We start from the raw sequence: 20,786 nt of genomic DNA, 5'->3' as shown, positions 1-20,786 counted from the left end.
ATCAGTGCAAATATTTTTATTAAAATTTATTACGCTTCACAACTCAATTTAAGAATTTTGAAAGCAAAATGAAAATAACTATTTTGTTTTGTGCTTACTTTTCAACTTTTGCTTTTCATTTCACTTATATTTGCAGCACTTTACTATTTATTAACTGCAATTTCACGCATTATTTCATCATTTCTATATTTATTTCATTAAATAATAGCAATTTCAATATATATTTTCCTTAAGTGAAATTCAAAATCCACTTCATACATATACTTAAATAAATTTTCTTTGCTTTCATTTCACTATTTCGATTTCAAATTTGATTTATTTTGCATTATTGTACTTTCACTTATCCACGCGCAATCACCAATTTCATGCGATTTGCAACACTGTTGCGGCATTTCAACTGTTTTCTACGTTTTCTATTGCCTTTTTTTTTTATTCGCGGCTAACGCAAATGTAAAGGGTGCAAAAAATTCTAAATTCAAAAATCAAGCACAATTCAAGAGTTATGAACCACTACGTACAACAACGCTTACATTCGTCAGCGGAACTCACTCTCACTGGCGCAGCATCAACGCTCGCTACTTATACACTTATGATTGACGTGAGTTTTGCGATCAGCACTAGAAAATTCTAAACGCATTGCTAATGCTTAAAGTGGGCGTGTATTTGAATGGTTATCAATTTTCACCTCACAAATATATCGACACCATTTCGCTTTCGCACAACGTTGCGCACAATAAAAGCAAGGGCAAAGAGCAGTGTGGATTAGCAAGTAGAGAGAAAGAGAGAGCGCAAAGAGATGTGTATGGAAGATGTGGAAATAATACGAAATTTGGGTTTAATTATAGATTTTTACGTATGTACGTGCGTATATAAACACTGTAAAATAGAATGTTTACGATTGAAATCTAAAATAAAACGAAATGAATGAAAAAATGTCGAAACGGAAGAAAAGCTGCACGCTGCCGGTTTAAGAAGGAGGTTGAAATAGTTTAGTAGGACGGTGATATAGGGAAACAACACTCCAGGTGATTCACATGAATGTTTTGTTAATCGGTTTGTAAGCCATAACTAAATATATTTACAACAACACCAATAATATAGTGAAACAAGCCCGCTCACATTTAACTTAGAAGACACTTAGTAGTAACATTTGTATGATCTTGTATTACTGAAAATTACTGCAATTCTGTAAAAAGGTACGATCACTTACAGAAGTTTGCAATGCCATTATAAATTGCTATAGCAACAGCAAAAATAATCTGATAACTGAAGTTCTGAACAGACTTAATTTCTGAAAGTTACACAACTTTTCTATGATGATCTGAAATGTCTGTTTAATTCATAGCAGTAAATTATGAGTGCAAAAAAAAGTGGGTTCTCAAAAAAACTATAAAATACTCGAACCGCAAAAAGGCTCTGTGGGCAGTGTTGCCTTCATTTTTCTCATATTACGAGCTAAATATAATTACAAGTATTATTATTATCTATGAATGTTGAACCCTACATAGTACATATGTAACGCTTATTCTTAAGAAACTGATTTCGGACGTTTTGAAATTGTCTAGTTCTGTGATAAATCACAATTCTATCTGAAGAATAATAATATTTAGTTTGTAGAGTATTTATTATATCTGCCAGTAAATATAGGTGAAATTATTACTTAGACTGATAACTGAGAGAGATCGGAATTACTGCTAATCATAGTAGAAGAAATCGGCGTCTTTGCATAGATAGCTTAAAAAGAAGTTAATTATTCGATTTGGCAGACTTCACTTAAGCCACTTTATAGTAGCAGTTACAGAAGTAGAACTTTTTCGCTCTGAGGAAAAGTAGTGTCGATTAAAGTATAGAACACTTAATGGCTCTTAAAGTGAAGAGAGAGAGAGAGAATTTTCAATTATTTTCTTTTTTTTCTCTCTTTATTATTGTATTATTATATGAATATATATTTTTTATAATTATTTATATTTCTTAATTTATAATTATTAATTTATAATGATTACTTTTGATGATTGAGTCATCAGATCACAGGTGGTAGCAGTAGCCGTTGTGTGCGTAATTTTATGCAAAAATATTAACCCGCTGTGAAATAATTAATGCGTCTAGCAGTGGTCCTCATTTTTATAAACATAAACGGGCGTTTAAATATCGTGTATTTAATCTATTCATATTCAAATATAAATTATAGATAAACAGATTGAAATTGTATTTAAAGTAATTAGATCAGCTGTCATTAACACTTCAACACATTTGCTTATGGCTTGATGCACTCGGAGAAATTTTTATTTTTATTTATTTATTTATATATTTTTTTTGTTAAGTTGGTTGTATATTTCGCTTATTTAGGGCGTCCATTGAGCGTATTATGACATAATAAAGAGTGTCTTTGAAGAAAAATTTGTATTTTTTTAATTCATATATTTTTATATTTATATATTAATTTTTTGATTAATTTTAATAAGGCATCATTTAAAATAAAAAAATTTAATGGGAAAACATATATACAATAGTAAGCACCGCTAACAATTTTTACGCATTTTGAATTATCAAACAAGCAATTTGATTGAATTTTGAAAAAAGCTTATGAGTGAAATAACAATTTCAATATTTTTGACGTAAATAATTTGAAATTTTGAGGTCAATTGCATTATATTGTCATTTTTACAATCTTGGCAAACGTTTCATTATTCTTGGAAATAAAAAAATTTAATACTCAATACTCAAATACTCATACAAAAATAGAATTTTCGTAAATTAAAAAAAAAAATTATTTTGAAGTCAGTTGCAAATATTTGAGTTATTTGACTTCATTTATTCATATACTGCTTTCATGAGCTTTGAACAATGAAAGTAACTTAGTTTGCTCAGATGAGAACATTTCTTTAGAAATCGACGACCAAAAAAGGGTACTAATATTAAAAGCTGAGCAAAAACGCTGAAATAGATAAACATACTGGTTCTAAATATATGTTTCAAGAGCATTCAAAATTTCAAAAAGCTCCTCTGACACAGAAAGTGTCAAAGTAGTGAACTTCTACTCTGAAAAACGGACATAATAGAACTAACTGCCAACTCTATTTTGAATATACGGTTCTTGGGTTATGCTCCTTAAAATGTTTCTCTGTTTCAGAAGTTCAATAGTAACAAATTTTAATCGAAGGGGTCAACACTGCAACCGAAAACTTTTTGAGACCTGCAAAAGATATTTTTCGAAACAGATGCCGCAAAAACTTGAAAGTTTAATTTTTTTGCCAATTTTTCGTCAGAAAAAATTATTTATTTCCAGATTTTTAAATTGTGAAAAATACTCGCCTGGCTTACTACAAAAATGTATGAAACGCAAATGGACATGATAAAACTAACAGTCAACTTCAGTTTTGGTTTGGAATTAGGCATATGTTCCTTGGAGTTTTCCGCTTAGAATGGTTCTTCTTTGAGATCTAGAAAACACATACTTCGAAACCTATACCAAAACAAGCTTTAAAGTATAACTTGCTTTGGAAAAATTTGGTAAGAAATTTAATTTATTTACAATTTTTCACTTTCGCTTGACTTCGTCTGCTAAAAGTTGCGCACATTTCGCATTGATTTATAATATTATTTTGATATTTAGTGTTGTATTTTATGCTTTATTGTTATGCTTGTATTTTTATTAGTAAATTTATAGTGTTTGATAATTAGATTGTTATTATTCAGTCATAAAACACATGAATCGTTTTCTTTTTTGCTGTCGTCTGATCCTCCCACGCATTCTTTATGTATTCCAAGTTTATTTTTGTCATAAACATGTCATGGTTCCAGTGAATATTTCACAAATAAGTTTTTGATAGATATTTGTTTTGATGTGACGGAATAAAAAACAAATATAGAAAAGTTTTGAAAAGTGCAGAAAGATTTGGATTGGAAAGGCTATTTTTTCTGCAAATAACTTTGAACCACTTTTTTGTTGAGATTTGGATAAATTTTATTTAAAAAAAAAAGTTTTGAGAATAAAAATCATAATTTAATTTAATAAACTATGCTTACAGAGTTTGCTACAAGATCTCGATATTTTGATTTTAGTAGTTCCTACTACTCAAAAAATCTTGATGATTTTAATGATGATTAGAATGTCGTTTATACCAGTCTCCAGACTATGTAACACTACAATCTTCATTGCTTATTTGCGATAAGCTAAATATTTGAAGTGTTGAATCGAACAAACAACTGGTATAGACTGGTATAATCAAATATATCTAGATTATAAAGAGTTTATACCACTTTTACAGTAATACCACTTTATTTCCATGCTGAGATAACATAATCAAATTGAGCAGAAGATTGGTTATTGCTTTTACATTTGAATTTTTTGACAAGCTAGCAGCGCTCGCTTGGCCAACCGACAACTAATTTAGCTTTTCTGCCAATAATGTTCTAAACGAACTCAAAAAATCTTGCCTAAACAAGATTTAATTGTCTTTTCTTTATATTTTATTGTCTGTATGTATGTTTTATTGCACATTGACCTAATTTTTCCGACAGAATTCTCAAGCTAAAGAAAAATATAAAAGGTCTGTTAATAAATATTATTTTATGAAGAACATTAATTATTGAGAGAATCAAATTTTTCATTAGAAAAAAATATATATTTTCAGATTGAAGTCATAAAAAAATAAAAAGTGATACATAACAGTGCGTAAAATCAAGAAATGTGAACTTATAATTTTTAATTTAGCGTAGAGATTTCTAAAGACACAAAATATTAAAAAATAAAAATAAAAATGTAAACAAAACAATATTCTAAGAAACTGTAAAGTATAGCAAAAAATTATTCCTCGAAGTACAATTAAAATTTTTCATTATCATATTCAATAAAAAATATATTTAATATATAAAAAATATATTTAATATATAAAAAATATATTTAATTAATTTTCTATAAAATGGCTAATGGGAAAATGCGAAAAATCAATTTAATGTATATTTAACGAATCACGAAAGGAGGCTATAATATGCACATAAAAATATTATACATATATATAAAACATTATACATACAAACCATACACAATGCCACACGAAATAAAATTTTCGAATAAAACTAACCAAAAGTTATTCGAAAAGCCAAAAAGACACGTATTCGAAAAACCGCCGTGAAATGTGAAAAAAACGACGAGTCACTGCTGGAGTAAGAGTCTACGAATTAGCCAATGTTTGGCTCACCAATTTTTAATAGTTTTTTTTAATTTATATTTTTTATTTTATTTTTTTAAATATGTTTTCCGCACTTTTTTTTAATTGTGCGATATTAGCAAATGTTTGGTTTTCCAATTTTATATGTTTATTTTTGGTTTTTTTTTATTATTTTTCCAAAATTTGTTTTTCAATATTTGTTTTCCAAACTTTTTTTTTTAATTTTTTTTAAATTCTGCTTGTGATTTTAAATAAATCTAATTTTCTAACGTAATTTCTGCTGCCACAATATTCTCTTTTCTATTTTGTGTGTTATTTCTTCTGCTACTTTGCTTATTAGCAAATTTTGTTGTTGCTTGCTGTTTTATTAATATATCATTATATATTTTTATGTATTTTTTCAAATCTTATGTACACTTTACACGCTTCTTTTGTTAGTTTTGTTGTTGTATACTTTTTCTGGTTTTTGTATTATTTGCTCTCGTTTCTCAGTTCTGTAGCGATGCGCTTGCGAAATTTTTAAAAATAAAATTTTTGTTCGAAAATTTTCACAATTTTCAAAAATCAAAAGCAACAATTTTCCCCAAGACAAGGCGTTTGCATGTATATGTATGTATTTGTGTATATTTACAGCTATGTAAGTCGTGCCGTTCGGCAGACGTTGCGTCTATATATTTGGAAAAATGCATAGTTGTGGTTGTTGTTACTCTTATGAAATAGCTTCTGCTTTTGCTTTGACTTATAGTTGAAGAATTTATCACTTCGGGTGGGATGTGATAATGATTTCTTCCTCACCTAATATACAAGTACTTCTGCCTTTGCTCTCAATCATCCTTTTCCTCTGCTTCTGCTTATCTAGCCGGTGCGCAAAATTTCATTATATACTCTAAAGTACTTCAATAGCTATCTTGTGGTTTTCAAACTTTTTCTTTTAACTTTTTTCGACTTTCTTCACTTTTTTGCTTTCAAAATGAGCAACAAAAGCAAAAAATGAAAATTGAAAATTTGTTTCAGCTGATTTGCCTTTCATTGTGGTTTTGCAATAAAAGTTCAAGCGAAAAATTCGAAAATTTCAAAATCTCACACGCTCTGCATTTATAATTTGCTAGCGCTAATAGCGCGATAATGTTGGAACATGGCGAAAAACATAAAGTGGAAAATGTAAGAAAAAACTAGTAAAAACAAAAAAACGCAAAACAGCAAAAATAAAGAAAAAATTTTTAACTCTTTTGCTTCTGCAAATTTTTTCTATTATTTAGTTATTTTAATTTTTATTTTATTTAGTTGTTGTTATTAATTTTCTTTTTTATTTATTTTGTTTTACCTTTTTATTCTGTTATTTTTATTTTTTTTTAATTCTATTATTATTTTTTGCTTGCCAGCACAATTATCACTTTTTTTCAATTTTCCACAAAGCCAAAAGGTAGCAAATCTTTTCGAGCACAAAAAGTGCGCTTAATGATCTAGAATTTCCGGTTTATTTATTTTTCTTATTTTACATGGATAAAAGGCATGTTTTTGTTTGTGGTCCAAAGATTTTGCGCAACTAACAATATGTATGCATGTATGGCAACACTGACATACAAATCTACATATGAGCTTGAAAATTTAACTATTGCATCTAACTTCGGCAAACACTCAACACAAGCAGTAAGTGTCAGCTAAAAAACTGCAGCACAAGTTAATTACAGTAGTGATTTAAGGCAGGAGCGGTTTCACTGCGCTGCAGTGTGGCCAGTAGTAGCATATAAACTTTAACGGCAGAGCGCAAAAAGCAAAATAAGTTTTTTTTTTCAGTGTATTGAAGGATCACTCGAGTGGTATAGAACGCCATAAAATACTTCTTATACCCTACACCAGCTTTTGAGAAATCTCGATATATTAAGACTAGCAGCGTGAAGAAGAAACAAAAAATACCGAACAAGACAATGCTATAGGTCGACTTGTAGTGTTAATCATATTGTCGTGATTTCTAACAAACCTAGAAAATTATTAAGGTTAATGTCGAGTCACTGACTAGAAACTTCAATGCTCTTAAGACACACTTGATCTCGACTAAAATCAATTTTTTTTGAGTCTAAGCAAAATATTGAATACATTATTCAAAACATCATAAACTAATGCTGCTAAATATAACAAATGGATTGAATAATTCGTAGTTGAAATAAAATTAAAGGTTTTCTTTTACGACAAATCCCTGGCAGAATTGTAAGAAAATTTATTAGTATTATCAATGTAATGAAAGATATTTCCCTTATAGGTGATAAATACAATTTGCTTTGGCTTAGGTATTCCACTAAAAACTAGAATAGAGCTGGAATGCTGAATTGTCAAGATATAGAAAAACTTAAACTTTAAATAAATGATCGAGATATTTTAGCTCGAAAAAATTTTACTAAATTATATACCACTATAGCTGAATTTCGCAGTTCTGTGGATTTTTTATTTAAAATAAAAATTTAAAGGCTTCCTCGGTTCTTCCCGAGAATATATTTAATAAGGAGAGTACAACAACAAATTTCCTGTACAAAATCAATATTAAGCAGTGGACATTTTGAGTTTTGAAATATTGTACATTATACAATTTTTGTTGCGATACTTAATTTGACTGTTCGAGTCTCGAACGATTTCCTAACTGATAAACTCCAACGTGAAAGACAACCTTGTTTTATTGTAGATAATGTAATGAGAATGACAAAGCCATTTATAATAATCTTCTACCAAATTTTTAGCTGCTGGCCTCTCATTTAAACAGTTCAAGTCTCGAAGGAGCATACTGTCACAAGCGAAAATCTCGAAATTTCAACCACATTTTATTTATTTTATAAACTTTGTGGCATTTTACTTATGATTTAAGTATGAAAAAGGCATCCACAATTTTTTCTACCAAATTTTTCGCTGCTGGTCTCGCATTTTAACTGTACGAGTCTCGAAAGAGAACACTGCTATATTCGAAAACCTTGATACTGATACCTTGCTAAAAAATGTGATTTTTTGCTTATTTTTTAAACCTACTAAGGATTTTTTTATGATTTCGCTCCTAGATTGTCTGGAAATGATCAAAAAACCAAAATATTTTAAATTTTGCACAACTATTGGTAACTTATTTCAGCAAAAGAACCATATTTTGGCGAAAATATATTTAAAATATTTATGTAAACTTTTCTTGGAACACACCCACTTGAATAAGTATGTCCCTGCAAATTTAACTAAATAACAAAAATAATAATATTTTTTTCAAAACTTTTTCGCGAATAAAGAAAATTTGTTTCAAGACAAAATATATTTTAATGAAATTTATACTCTACTCATTTTTATATTTCCATAAATAAAATTCTGTAAATTTAATGTTTAAATTCAAATGTTGCGGCCAAAATATGTATTGCTTCCTAATTTAATAATTTTTTATTAACATCAACCTTTTTTCCTCTTTATAAAAAAAAAATTTAATACCAACTTTAGCGGCCAAAATATTGCTTCATAATTAAATAATATAAATATAAAAAATTATTTATTATTGTTAATTACTTATGTAGGTACATTACAATATATTTGCTGCCAAACAAAGGGAGAAAAAAAATTATATTAAAAATTTTGAAAAACTATTTTTTAACTTTGTTTTTGAATGTTCCAAACTACTTATTTATTTATATGTGTAATTAATATATCTTATGTAAATTTTAAAATATTTTTTTAATTAAAAAACTAATATGGAACATTATCATAATATAACAATACAATATTTTTTCCAAACAAATATTTAAAATTTAAATTTTCATATATACCATTTTTTTGAAAACTTTTTTTATGTTTTTGAAAATTCTGCGCTCTTTTTTATACAAATTTTTTATTAAAATTTCAAAAATCTAAAGAAATTATTTCTAAAAATTAAATTTTAGTATCTAACAATTATTTGAAATTTTGATTTTTTTTTTTAATTCAAATGATTTAGCTATAATTTTTATATTAACAATTTTGAATATAATAGTTCTAAAAAGCACATTATAAAAAAATATTTTAATATTATTGAAGACATAAAAGTTTCAAAATTTTAAAATTTTTCCAAAATTTTTAATATAAGTATTTTAATATTATTAAAGAAATAAGTGTCCGAAATTTAAAATTTTTCCAAAATTTAAAATTTATCTGAGTATTTCTAATGAAAATTTGTCAACAATGTCACTCCACACTTCTTTTTCCTAAAACATTTCAATATCTCGAGTTTTACGATGCACTGAAATTTTCTTTGCATATAGTATGTTCATATATGTATGTATGTATGTAAACACAAATAAATATAGGCATAATGTTGAAACTAGTCACGTAGCTAAATAGTAAACATACATATGCTAGAACTAAGGCAACTGCACCGCAGAAGAAAAAGCAAATCTTCAGTTTTTTAAGAAACTTACAAAAATTTGTATTACAAGTAACTTATTGTATTTACCTCTTCAATTATTTTTCAAAAACTCATATTAATTATAATTTATTTTTTAACAGTTTTTTTTTTAAATTCTTCACTTTGTTGTTTTTAAAAGTTTGCAATTCACTTTCAGAAATTTTTTTTCAATTCACTACAACTACACAGTTTTTGAAGTACTTCTGCACTCTCAGTTCTACTTTCAAAAATTATTATTATTTTTTTCAAAAATATGCTTTTTCTTTGCTTCACTTGCTTGTTCAGCCGCTATTGCGAACCGTTTGCCTCCAAGTCTTGTACGTAACTGAATCTAAAAGATACGCGAAGGCGTATAATAAACACACAGCAGCCAAACAAACTGCAGACGTTCGACTAGCCGCTAAAGAGTCAGTTAGCTCGTATACTGCGCGCTAATGCTGAAGATTGGCAGACAACAGTCGTGCGGTCAGTCGGTTAGTCAACAAGCAAGCCGGCAGCACGATACTCATACGCCCCGCAAGCCGCTTACGTATGCAGAACTAGTCGCTGATGTACTACACTAGCGGTCAAAAAAATGGTAGCAACTTATTATATCTCAACTTTTCCTAAACAAAAAACTTGCTTTGAAAACCCTGTCCAGTAGGTTTATGTGTTGGAGAAATATGTATCTCAATAGCCATAACCGAAATTTTTTACTAAAAGGGCTAGGTTTTTATTACAATTATTAAAGTCGATTAGATATGTGATTTCACACCCTGGACATAACTAAAAAAATACCGTTACATTACTTGGCTTTTACATAGACGGTTAATCTTAAGTTCTGCTATGATTTTCGGCAACTTTTTATACCACGCTGTTATAAACTACTACTTATAGCGAGTGAGTTTGTATCGCAATCAGTTTTTTCTATAAGTTTTTGTTTGCAGAATACTTACTAGGTACTATAACCTCTCATTTGCCCTGAAATTATGCTTTTAGCAAACTTTCTGAGCTTTATATAAAAATTTCTTTAGATTTTGAACTGCTTAAATTCCCATTATTAGTGATATTAAATAAACATAACCTTAAAAATTTTATGAATTTTTTTTCTACCTCCTAAATCAGTTGAATTTCATGAAATTATACTCTTGGCACACTTTCTAAACTTTAAACAAGCCTTTTTGACCGCTTGAAGTGCCGGGAGTATGAGCATTGCATGTCATTACTGATATTAATATTCATAACCTAAAAATTCAAAATTGAAAGCATCTCCTAAATCTCTTGAATGCCATGAAATTATGTCTTCAGCACACTTCTAGAATATTAAAAAACAAACTTCTTGCCCCCTTAAAGTGCTTAAACTCCCGACAATGTTGTCATCAGAGCTTTATAGCCTAAAAATTTCTTTATAACCTGAAAATTCGTCTTTTAAACTCCAAAATCACTTGAATTCCATTAAATTTTGTTTTTAGCACACTTCCTAACCTTTAAGCAAAGCTTTTTTATACTTGAATTGCTAAAACTCTCGTCAATACTGCTATAAAAATTTTATAACCTCACATTTTTGTATGATAACTTTTATATAACGCTCCCAACGGACTTCAAACTCAACACAGCCGAAAATTAAACTTTCTTCAAGTATTGCCATACTCATGAACGCCAGTGTATGCATACTCCACGTCTGCGCCTACAATCGGCAAGCTTTATAAGTGGCAGCAGCAACAGCAGCCACAAGCATGCTTTGCCGATTGTGTTTGTGTTTTGATGCCGCTTCACGTTGCCGCTAATATTTTTTTCTTTTTATTTCTCGTATTTTGTTTATTTTTGCTCGTGTTTAGTGCTGCACTTATATACATATGTATATGTACTTTTGTATTTGTTGCTCTTCTTTCCTCTACTTTATTTGCCAACGCTGACTTTGTTGCCGGCGCCTTGTTTCAAATGCATCAGCTGTGCGTGCAACGTTAAGCGAAGTGCTGCCAGCTCATTGCAACTTGAAATTTACAAAACTTAAGAAATATATTATATATATATATACTGGTATACATATATTCTATATGGTCATGTGTTTTTGTTTAGTTTCTGCCGTTGCGCGCTTGTCGAGTTTACCTGCTTCATTGTTTGCTTAGCTGGAAAGTGCCATTTGCCACAAATAGCGTGTACGTCAAGCTCAAGTACAAGTATTTATTTTACAAGTACCCGCTTGCTACTGTTACCGTTAGCGTTGTACAAATTGTACGCTCCGCAGATGTGCAGCACTTGTACGCAATGCCGCTGCACTACCACTTGCTGTGGCATCCACTGACGCTTGCTCTGCAGCATGTAAATGGGCTTGCTAATTGTCTGCTGTCGTCTTGTTTACTCTTATTATTATTATTTTATTCTTGTTTAAATATAATGTTGAGCAAGGTCGAGGACCACAGCATTTTCTAGATGCGAACAAAATTTTTGTTATTGTTGTTGGATTATGATGTCAAGTGTTTGCTAGTGATTCCTACTGGGTCTAATCGTATGAGATCAGTTAATGAGTTAATTACGTCGAGTCGTAATTTTGAACTAATATTTGTTTTGTGAATATTTAGCATTAAGAGTTGGGGTCAATATGGGAACTGGTTTTCGCTGGTATGATGTCATTTAAATATTTTGTTTTGACCCAAAATTTGATTTGTATAAAGATTTGGGGTTAATTTTGAAACCGAGAATACCGACTTTATCTCCACTATCCCTGATAATACACTATTAGGTGGTTAGCGTCTCGTCAGTATTCCAGCTTAAAAATCCGGCTGTTTTTTTGTCGAGAAAAGTACTTTAGGTTCAAAGTCCTCCGGAGTTGGTTTAAGTTTTTCACGGTCCCCGAACTGCTGTATAATTTGAAAACTCGGTATTTCATATGCCCTGTATGTTTGTTCCCAGACCTTTCAAAATTTATACATGGTTAGCTGAGTCGATTTAGCCCTTTTCCGGTTGTCTGTCTGTATATACGCATATTAGTCCCTTAATTTTTGACATATCGATCTGAAATTTTGCAAATTTCCTTCTCTTCCCAAGAAGCTGCTTTTTTCTTGGAACAACCGATATCGGCTTACTAAAACATATAGCTGCCATAAAAATTGGCGAAACAAACTGAATTTTTTTTTTATTTGTAAAAGAATGCTTCGGTGCATTCGAATTTAACGTTTTCTCTTGTTTTCTCATGATCTTGCCTTATAAAGAACACACCAAAAATATTTCTCCAAAAAGTAAGTTGTTTTAACTCTTAGTTTTTGCAATATGGTAGTCTATTTATTCTAGTAATAAAGTTCATACTGCGACAAGAGCTACACTTCCTGCTTAACTCTTTTAAGAAGTTTTAGGACGCCACTTAAAGATTTATGGCTATTATGAGAAATTGTCTTAATAGAAATAAAACACTCAGAGGCTTGGCATTGTAACTCGAAAGGCGACCGCTATTAGAAAAGCTTCATTTAAAAGTGATCGAAATCTGAGATCGGAACTAAGTTCTGTGGAGTGGGTTACCATAGCCTAGTCAGCATTTTTATAAATATATATACCATATTTAGCGTAAATTATCTGATGAGTTGAGAGAAAAAGTATATATATAATAGATCGCAACGTTTTAAAATAAATTATTTCTAAAAATACAATATATAAATAATTATATTTTCTTAAACATATTGATAGCTTTCTAGAAAATGTACAGCTTTTCCACTACGACCTAGATAATTGCATACAAACATGCTACTACTACTAAATAGTTTGCTTCCTTGTAGTTTTTCTATAGGTTACGCCTCTCCCTCCGGTACTAAGCAAATCATTTCAGCAGGTCGTAATGTTTATTCGCCTCAATCGTATATATACATATATCTTCAATTTCCCAATAAAAACGATCGTAAAATGCGTGAATCACCGCAAACGCAACCGGCGGCTAGTTGGCTGCACCAGAACGCGTAATTTGTACAAAAACAATTGCTCATGCTATGGATAAACAACATATATACATATAAGTGCATGTGTACTTTTTATAGAGGAATAGTTTTGCGACGCCAGGAACTTGACCAGCTGTTTTTCGATCGATATTTATAAATGGGGTGCGCTCATTGCAAATGTGCGAAAGGATTATTTATTAATGATGACCTTATTGTTGTTGGTAGCATACTATTTACTAAAAATATTTGTAAGTTGAACCAAACAAGAAAAACCATTAACTTTGGTGGCACCGAAGCTATAATATCCTTCACAAATACAAATGTTCCTTACAAAAACTTGATACCGATCGTTCAGTTTGCATGGCAGCTATATGTTATGGTAATCCGATCTGAATTATTTCTTCGGAGAATGCAACACTGTCTTAGATAATAACTTGTACAAAATTTCGTGCAAATATCTCGTCAAATGGAAAAGCTATCCGTACAAGCACTTGATTCCAATCGTTCAGTTTGTATGGCAGCTACGTGCTATAGTGTTCCAATATAGACGGTTCCAACAAATAATTATCTTTTTGGATAGAAATGGACGTGTGCAAAATTTCCGATGGATATTTCAAAAACTGAGGGACTAGCTCGCGTATATACAAACGGCGGGACGGACATGCCGAATTCGATTCGGTTCGACCATTAATATATATGTACATATTTCGATGCGAATTTATTAAAAATTAAACAGTCATTACCAAACAAATTTTAAAAAAAATTTCCTGCGGCTATTTATGCTTAAAATGTGAGATGATGATGTCAAGGTAATACCAGGTATTTTTACAAAAAAAAATTCCTATTAAAAGAAGTGCTGATTGTTTCTGTCTGAGAGTTCGTTAATTTACAATCTACTTCTAAAGAAATGCCGGCTGTTGTCGATTGACAGTAATGTTTATAAGTCAGCTGATTAATGCCTTCATTTACGAGTATATATATATTTACAAGCATTACATATGTAAATATTTATATTTTGATTACGATTTCATATATGTTTGTATATATATTTACGATACTATATACATATATATGTATAAAGAAACAAATAAGTATATCTGTATAAATGCGTAACGCAATATCTTTTAATTGTGTTGTTGTAATCATTCAACAGCTTATGTGCTATATTGTAAACTTTAACAAGGCTTCAGTCTCTCACCCATATCGTGGATGGATGCGATCAATCGAAGGCTAAATAAATACGTTGCTTTTGATTTAAACACTTGCGTTTAAATTTGTTTATTTATACATTAATAACCTCCAATAAACTCTTAGGCGGCTGCCGCTGGTGGTCAATAAAGTTCTGTGTATCGTATATTGGAAATAATGACTTTAATTGGATTTAATACTTCATTACGCGATAAATATGTGATTTTTGTTTGCGATAGTCAAAACGGACAACTATTGGATATGTCTGCCATTCAAACTGATCGTTCAAAATCCAGCTCCTTTAGAGAAAACTATTTCATTTGAGAAGATATCTTCACAATATTTTATATGGATTATTTTCCAAGGTAACACTACAATTTCTGAACCAACTGTTCAGAGAGGACCACTATAGGCTATACCTGCCATATAAGCTGACCGATCGCAAGCAAGATAAAGACATTTTTTACCCTCTTATTTATGCTATAAACTGTGAAGTGCTACTTTGTTAGACAATCAATACAAATTTAGTTTGGTGCAATTAATTTTCACGAATTAACAACTAAAATCAAATTTTATTGACACTTGCTTCCGGCGTTACTGAATTTTAAATGACAAAAAGTTTTGAGGCCAATGAGAAAACTAACAAGAAGCATACCAAACTGTTAGAATCATGAACAGCTGTGCGGAAAGCGATGCCACCTAGCGTGTATAAAATGCAGGCGGTGTACAATAGACAGAGAACGTAATTATAATATACGTTCTCTGTTATAGATCAACACAGAATATCGTAATAGAAATAGAAGCAGCGGTTTTATTAGAATTGTGTAGAATTAATTACGATAGTTAATTATTATTATATATATAAATAATTATTATTGTAGTTATATGCAAAATGTACGCAATATATATATTAAATTTGTTGGTAGCATCACGAACAAGAATTGTACAATTATTTTATATATATACGTAGTATGGCAACATTATAGTTTGCTTTCATCAGTATTTTTGGACGCATTTGAAGAATTTTATGCTACAAGTTGTAACAATAAAATTTCAAGTTTGAAAACAAATTCGAGAAGTTTTCCAGCCCTCAAGATGCATTTTCCGTACATGAAAATAGCCATTTACGTGCTGACGTTTCTCACATATGCCTATTCTGGCTATGGCTCCAGCACTTTAGTGCATCTGCGAGACGCCATCATCGCGGCGGAGGCAATATTCGGTGATGTATTTAAGAATTTAGTGACGGTTGTTAAAAAATTTCGTACTGTGCATGAGGTATTCGATGCAGCAGTGGATGAGAATTGCATATACAAATGTCTGGGAGCAGACGGCACACCAACAGGTTAGTGGCGCATTGGTCATATAAAACGATGGATGCCGGCTAGCTAGCTGGTCAAAGCAGGAAATTACGTAAAAGTATTGTTTTTGCAATATGAAAAGTGGGAAAAGCATAAGGCATACATTTAAGTGCTTTGTTCTTAATAATTGGTGGAGTCAGTTATGCTTATAAAACAGTATATGCGAAATATTTTTGCTTTGTTTTGATTATAACTTTTATGCATGCAAACAGCTGTTAAGAAAAGCTGAGGACTGGAGATTTCCAGTTGATGAAAAGTTAGTGTGTGTAATTGTGAAAGCGTCAGTTTTTTGGAATAGTGTGTCTTCTCGTTCTGCTGATAACTTGCCGGTACACGTGTACCAATCCTATCGTAGACATTCATATTTTCTATTAGCCAGCTCGTGTAGCATTTGTAGCTTAATGTGTTTGTAAAATCATTCTTGCTTCTAATACACAAAGAATAATGAGCTTTTTGGATACTATTCCAACCACTCACCAACAGATAGCGCTGCGAAACGATGTAAATTTTCAGCTAGCTTTTGATTTACTTTTTAAATGCACTTCCTTGAAACATATTTTTTCCCACAATCTACTTTCAGACGTGCGTCCGGTACAGAACAAACTCTATACACCCACCGCCAATGGCTGTGGCTCACTTGGTCTGCACATCAACACCGAATACTTGCCTGCGGTCGAAATGGAGAACTGCTGTAATGAGCATGATATATGCTATGATACTTGCAACAGCAACAAAGATCTTTGCGATTTGGATTTCAAGCGCTGCCTTTACAAATACTGCGAAACCATTGAGAAATCTATTGGCAGTGAATATCTCATAACCGGCTGTAAAGCAGCAGCTAAAGTGCTATTCACGGGCACTTTAACGCTGGGTTGCAAGTCGTACTTGGACTCACAGAAACGTTCGTGCTACTGTGCGCCACCGAAGCAATCTAAGGAGGAAGAGCGACGTAGTCATAATGGTTATAAAAATGGCAACGGCGATAAATATTACAAGCAGGGCAAAAAGCAGAAATATGGTTGGAAGGAGACGGGCGATATGTAGTGTGAATTTTATTATTAATTATCGGCTTAAGTTATTTGTTTTCGTGTTAATTATCGAACGCACAGTTTGAAAAATATTCATGTATATATTTATCAGCAATATTATTTAATAGTATTTTGAATGTAGAGCTTTAAAAGGTAGATGATGAGAGAGAGACATCCCTGGCCAAATGCAGTTTTTAGATTTATAAGATTTCGAAGAATTTATTTTTGATCAGTATAAAGTTGCTTGTGCATACACACATACATACATATATATGTTAACTGTTTTAACCAACGAACTTGTTCAAAGCGAAGATTTTGTAGATTTTATTACAAAATAAATGTAAAATGAAATAAAATGGAAATTTTACTTTTTTTCTTATTTCTTTATTTGAATAGGTACTAGCAGTGATTTTTTCAAATATGCGACAATTTGAATCACAATTTTTGCACATCTGCACATCACATTATCTGCTTATACAGCTGTGTGTGTGCTCACTTCCTACTTATTATCATCTTATCATCCGCAAAATAGCCGCTTAGTCTGAGCATTGTACATTATTTTTTCAACTTTATTTAAATTACTTTTAAATAAGTGCTATTTTGTTATTATATTAATTGTATAGTGTGAGTGTCAAACAATTAGCTCCGAAAAATCTCAGAGAATAATAACAGTAATTGTGTGTGGAGAACAATTTTAGTATTTCTTTTCAAATACAGTCATTGCTACGTTAATAGAAAGGGTCAAGTATTTATATCCGGCAAAAAATTTATATCCGGTCAAGAACTTACAACACGACAGCATTTTTTAAATCTTTCAATTCTGCCGCGACAGCAACAAAAACAACAGCATAGAACACTTAATGTAAACAATCTACCAATAAAGATTGTTTGTATTTTTTTTACGCCCACTCTGTCATTGCAGCCATAGCTTGTTTTTATTTACTGAGAAGTTTGACAATTGGAAGGCGAAATTGAAATTTAAATATTTAAATTATTATTAAAATATATAATTCACTTTAAATGCGCGTAGAGTTAAGCAACGACGTGTGCGGCACAAAAAACACGCTATGAGAATAAGAAAACAACATAGTTTAATACACAATAACCACAACAGCAACAATATTTACAAACTAATTAAACTTCACTTATACTAAATTATAACGTAAACAATTTTAAGTGTGTATTTTGTACTTCTGCAATGCAGCTAGTGTTATACGCGTCTCTGCTGCCACTCCGCACATTAGCCAAAGAAGCCGCCACCACTGCTAGCCGATGCGCTGGCCATGCCACCACCGCTACTACTGGCGAATGCAGTATCTGTAAGAAATCAAATAAAGAGACACGTCCAAAACACTATATAATTTTGTTTTTTGTGGTAGAATTATGCTATGACTCAAAATTTGCTAAATTTGCCAACGACTGCGTATAGACTCACTCATGCCATTGCCGTAAGATGGATAACCTCCAAAACTAGGATAGCCACCGAGACAATAGTAGCTACCATAACACGGATACGTTTTGCCATAACCGCCACCATAGTAGGCGGGATATTGCTGATAGCCGCCATAGCCGGGGTAGCCACCATAAATGTTACCGCCACCAAGGCCATAGCCACTTCCAAAGCCAAGACCACCGTAACCACCGCCAAAACCACCCGGATAGAAACCGTATTGTGCGTTTGTACAACCAGTGTACGTTAAAGCGAGGATGAGCAGCAATAGAATGCGCGAGTTGTTGTACCAGTGAGCGACGCGTGCGTTGTGCATAATTCAAACTTAAAATCGATTTTTTTTATTATTAAATAATTTAATTTTCAATTCTTTTATAAATATTTTGTATAAAATAATTTTTTTTTTCCTCACAACTTTTTCACAACCGTCAAAATTTACAACTGAATTTATAATTGCCATGCTTTTAACTTTTATACAAATTTCGTTGAGTGCCCAAATGCGAACAAAATTATTTCGTTTAGTTCCAAAAATCCCACTACATTAAATATCAATTAAAACATTGATGATATTTTGGTAGCATTGAGTAGTTTATTTACCTTTTTTGTGTGGCCACCAAATTTTCCACTAATAAATGGGTTATCATTTTTTATTGTTATTTTAAATTCTTTTTTTTTTGTGATTATTATTATTTTTTTTTAAATAAAAATTTTATTAATACAAAAGCTTTACCAAAAATGTTAACTAATTACTGGAAAATGGTCTTGTTAGTGCGGCAGCATCAATGATATTTGAAATTCATTGAAAGTTCTGCATTTATTCTACTATAAATTAGATAATGGTTAGCAGTGTAGGTATAAAAAAAACCACCAAATCTTATGGTAATATTTAGTAGTGTTTAAGAATTTAAGAATGCTTAATTATACATGCAGGCTGCAGCCAAATGTGGAAACAACAATAATAAGTTATGTTGTATATTAAGGTTTGGTTAGTCCGGTAGGGTCTAATAAGCTACGCATAGGCCAGTTTTACTCCACAGCGTTGCCAGATGGAGTGTCGTTGCGTAGTGTCCAGGAGGAGTCCTGTGGCCATACTAGCAATACTTTTTCCAAGGTCTCATACGGTGGGGTCCCCAAATGCTTCAAGCGTTGCTTTGTCAATGTGGGACATATGCACAAGAGATATTCCATTGTTGCTCTGCTGCCTGACTCTTGACATTTCTTGTAGTCTTCTCGATCTGTCAGCCCCATTTATTAGACGTGCGCCGCCAGCAGACTGCGACCAGTGAGTATGCCAAGCATATTCCTACAGTCCCCTCTATCGAGTGCTAGTAGGAACTATGTATTTCTGACCTACTGCTTTACACATGACTTCCTTGCCATGCTTCTGTCCAAATCGTCGTATGACAATGCATGGCTTTAACAAAGTCGGTTATGTTTTCGGTTGTCAGCCATAAACCACCCTTGTCAATCTCTTCCACTATCTCATTGCTCTCGATGCCTTTGTGACCTGGATCTCATTTTTCAAAATTGAAAAATGAGTTCATCTAGTCGAGGTTTAGTACTATATATTTCATATATATATATAAGCTTCCGGTCGGTAGATTTCCATATACCTGTACACCACACTTCAGCAGCATAGAAATGAATTAGTCTTACTTGTTTCGCGCCAGTGCATGAGAGTCACAGAAAGCCCACAGGTTGTAGCGAGCGTCTGCCTACATGCATAAAAGGCATTGCTGACCTTTCTTACACTTTCTTCCACATTGTGCTTACACAGGTGCGTTCCATGAGAGAGAGTTCTGAGCCATTTATCGAGCGAAGATCTTTTCTAAAACATTAGGCATCAGCAGACCCCGGAAGTCAAAACTTAAACTTAACTCAGCTAAATGTGCGCCACCGGATTCCTATATTATAATAACCGTTAGAGTTCATGGGGAATCGCATCAAGCAATCAAGTGATATCATTAAATTATCTGGCTCAATAGCAACCGCTATAAATGCGATTTACTATCATTGTTATTGTTGTATGACCATTAGACCCAGAGTGCACAACGCGGCGTGCTGACGTGCTACTGTCGTTACCGTTGTTTCAATGTGTCGCCATTGGCGTTTTCGGGTGACTATTATAGATTTCGTTTATTGTTAGATCCACATACCCACTACAAGTATACAGCAATGCAAATAAGTATGCATGAACTCGCGCAATAAATTTGTTATTGTAGGCTATTAAAATGATGGCTGCATGCTGATTTCGACTGTTCGCTAGAACAACAATAATGATGTT

The 20,786-nt window shown here is 31.7% G+C and overlaps 3 protein-coding genes across 3 annotated transcripts in view; 1 reads left to right on the top strand and 2 right to left on the bottom strand.

Moving 5' to 3' along the window:
- The window catches only part of Pka-C3 (Protein kinase, cAMP-dependent, catalytic subunit 3), a 49,888-nt gene extending 39,943 nt beyond the window's left edge, over window positions 1–9,945 (bottom strand). The window contains exon 1 of the mRNA XM_036358204.2: window positions 9,619–9,945. The gene's annotated coding sequence lies outside the window, so the exon portion shown is untranslated. The remainder of the gene's footprint in view (window positions 1–9,618) is intronic.
- Window positions 9,946–15,648: 5,703 nt separating this feature from the next.
- Window positions 15,649–17,414, top strand: GXIVsPLA2 (phospholipase A2 group XII). The gene is made up of 2 exons (XM_014243325.3): window positions 15,649–16,008; window positions 16,605–17,414. Exons 1-2 carry the CDS (start codon window positions 15,759–15,761, stop codon window positions 17,066–17,068), a joined length of 714 nt encoding a protein of 237 aa, XP_014098800.2. The 5' UTR covers window positions 15,649–15,758; the 3' UTR covers window positions 17,069–17,414.
- A 706-nt stretch (window positions 17,415–18,120) lies between these two features.
- LOC106623723 (keratin-associated protein 19-3) lies at window positions 18,121–18,900 on the bottom strand. The gene is made up of 2 exons (XM_014243326.3): window positions 18,488–18,900; window positions 18,121–18,369 (listed from the first exon to the last, which is right to left on the bottom strand). Exons 1-2 carry the CDS (start codon window positions 18,816–18,818, stop codon window positions 18,293–18,295), a joined length of 408 nt encoding a protein of 135 aa, XP_014098801.3. The 5' UTR covers window positions 18,819–18,900; the 3' UTR covers window positions 18,121–18,292.
- Between the last annotated feature and the right edge of the window lie 1,886 nt (window positions 18,901–20,786).

Source organism: Bactrocera oleae, chromosome 6, assembly GCF_042242935.1.
Source record: "Bactrocera oleae isolate idBacOlea1 chromosome 6, idBacOlea1, whole genome shotgun sequence".
Lineage (NCBI taxonomy): Eukaryota > Metazoa > Arthropoda > Insecta > Diptera > Tephritidae > Bactrocera > Bactrocera oleae.
Note: the sequence above shows the minus strand (reverse complement) of the source record. Positions and strands in the feature narration are given on the sequence as shown.

Excerpts from the sequence above, each read along its gene's own strand:
- GXIVsPLA2 (XM_014243325.3), top strand. The coding sequence starts at position 15,759 with ATGCATTTTCCGTACATGAAAATAGCCATTTACGTGCTGACGTTTCTC. Across the intron at positions 16,009-16,604 it reads AGCAGACGGCACACCAACAG|ACGTGCGTCCGGTACAGAAC; the intron begins GTTAGTGGCGCA and ends ATCTACTTTCAG.
- LOC106623723 (XM_014243326.3), bottom strand. The coding sequence starts at position 18,818 with ATGCACAACGCACGCGTCGCTCACTGGTACAACAACTCGCGCATTCTA. Across the intron at positions 18,370-18,487 it reads ATCTTACGGCAATGGCATGA|ATACTGCATTCGCCAGTAGT; the intron begins GTGAGTCTATAC and ends GATTTCTTACAG.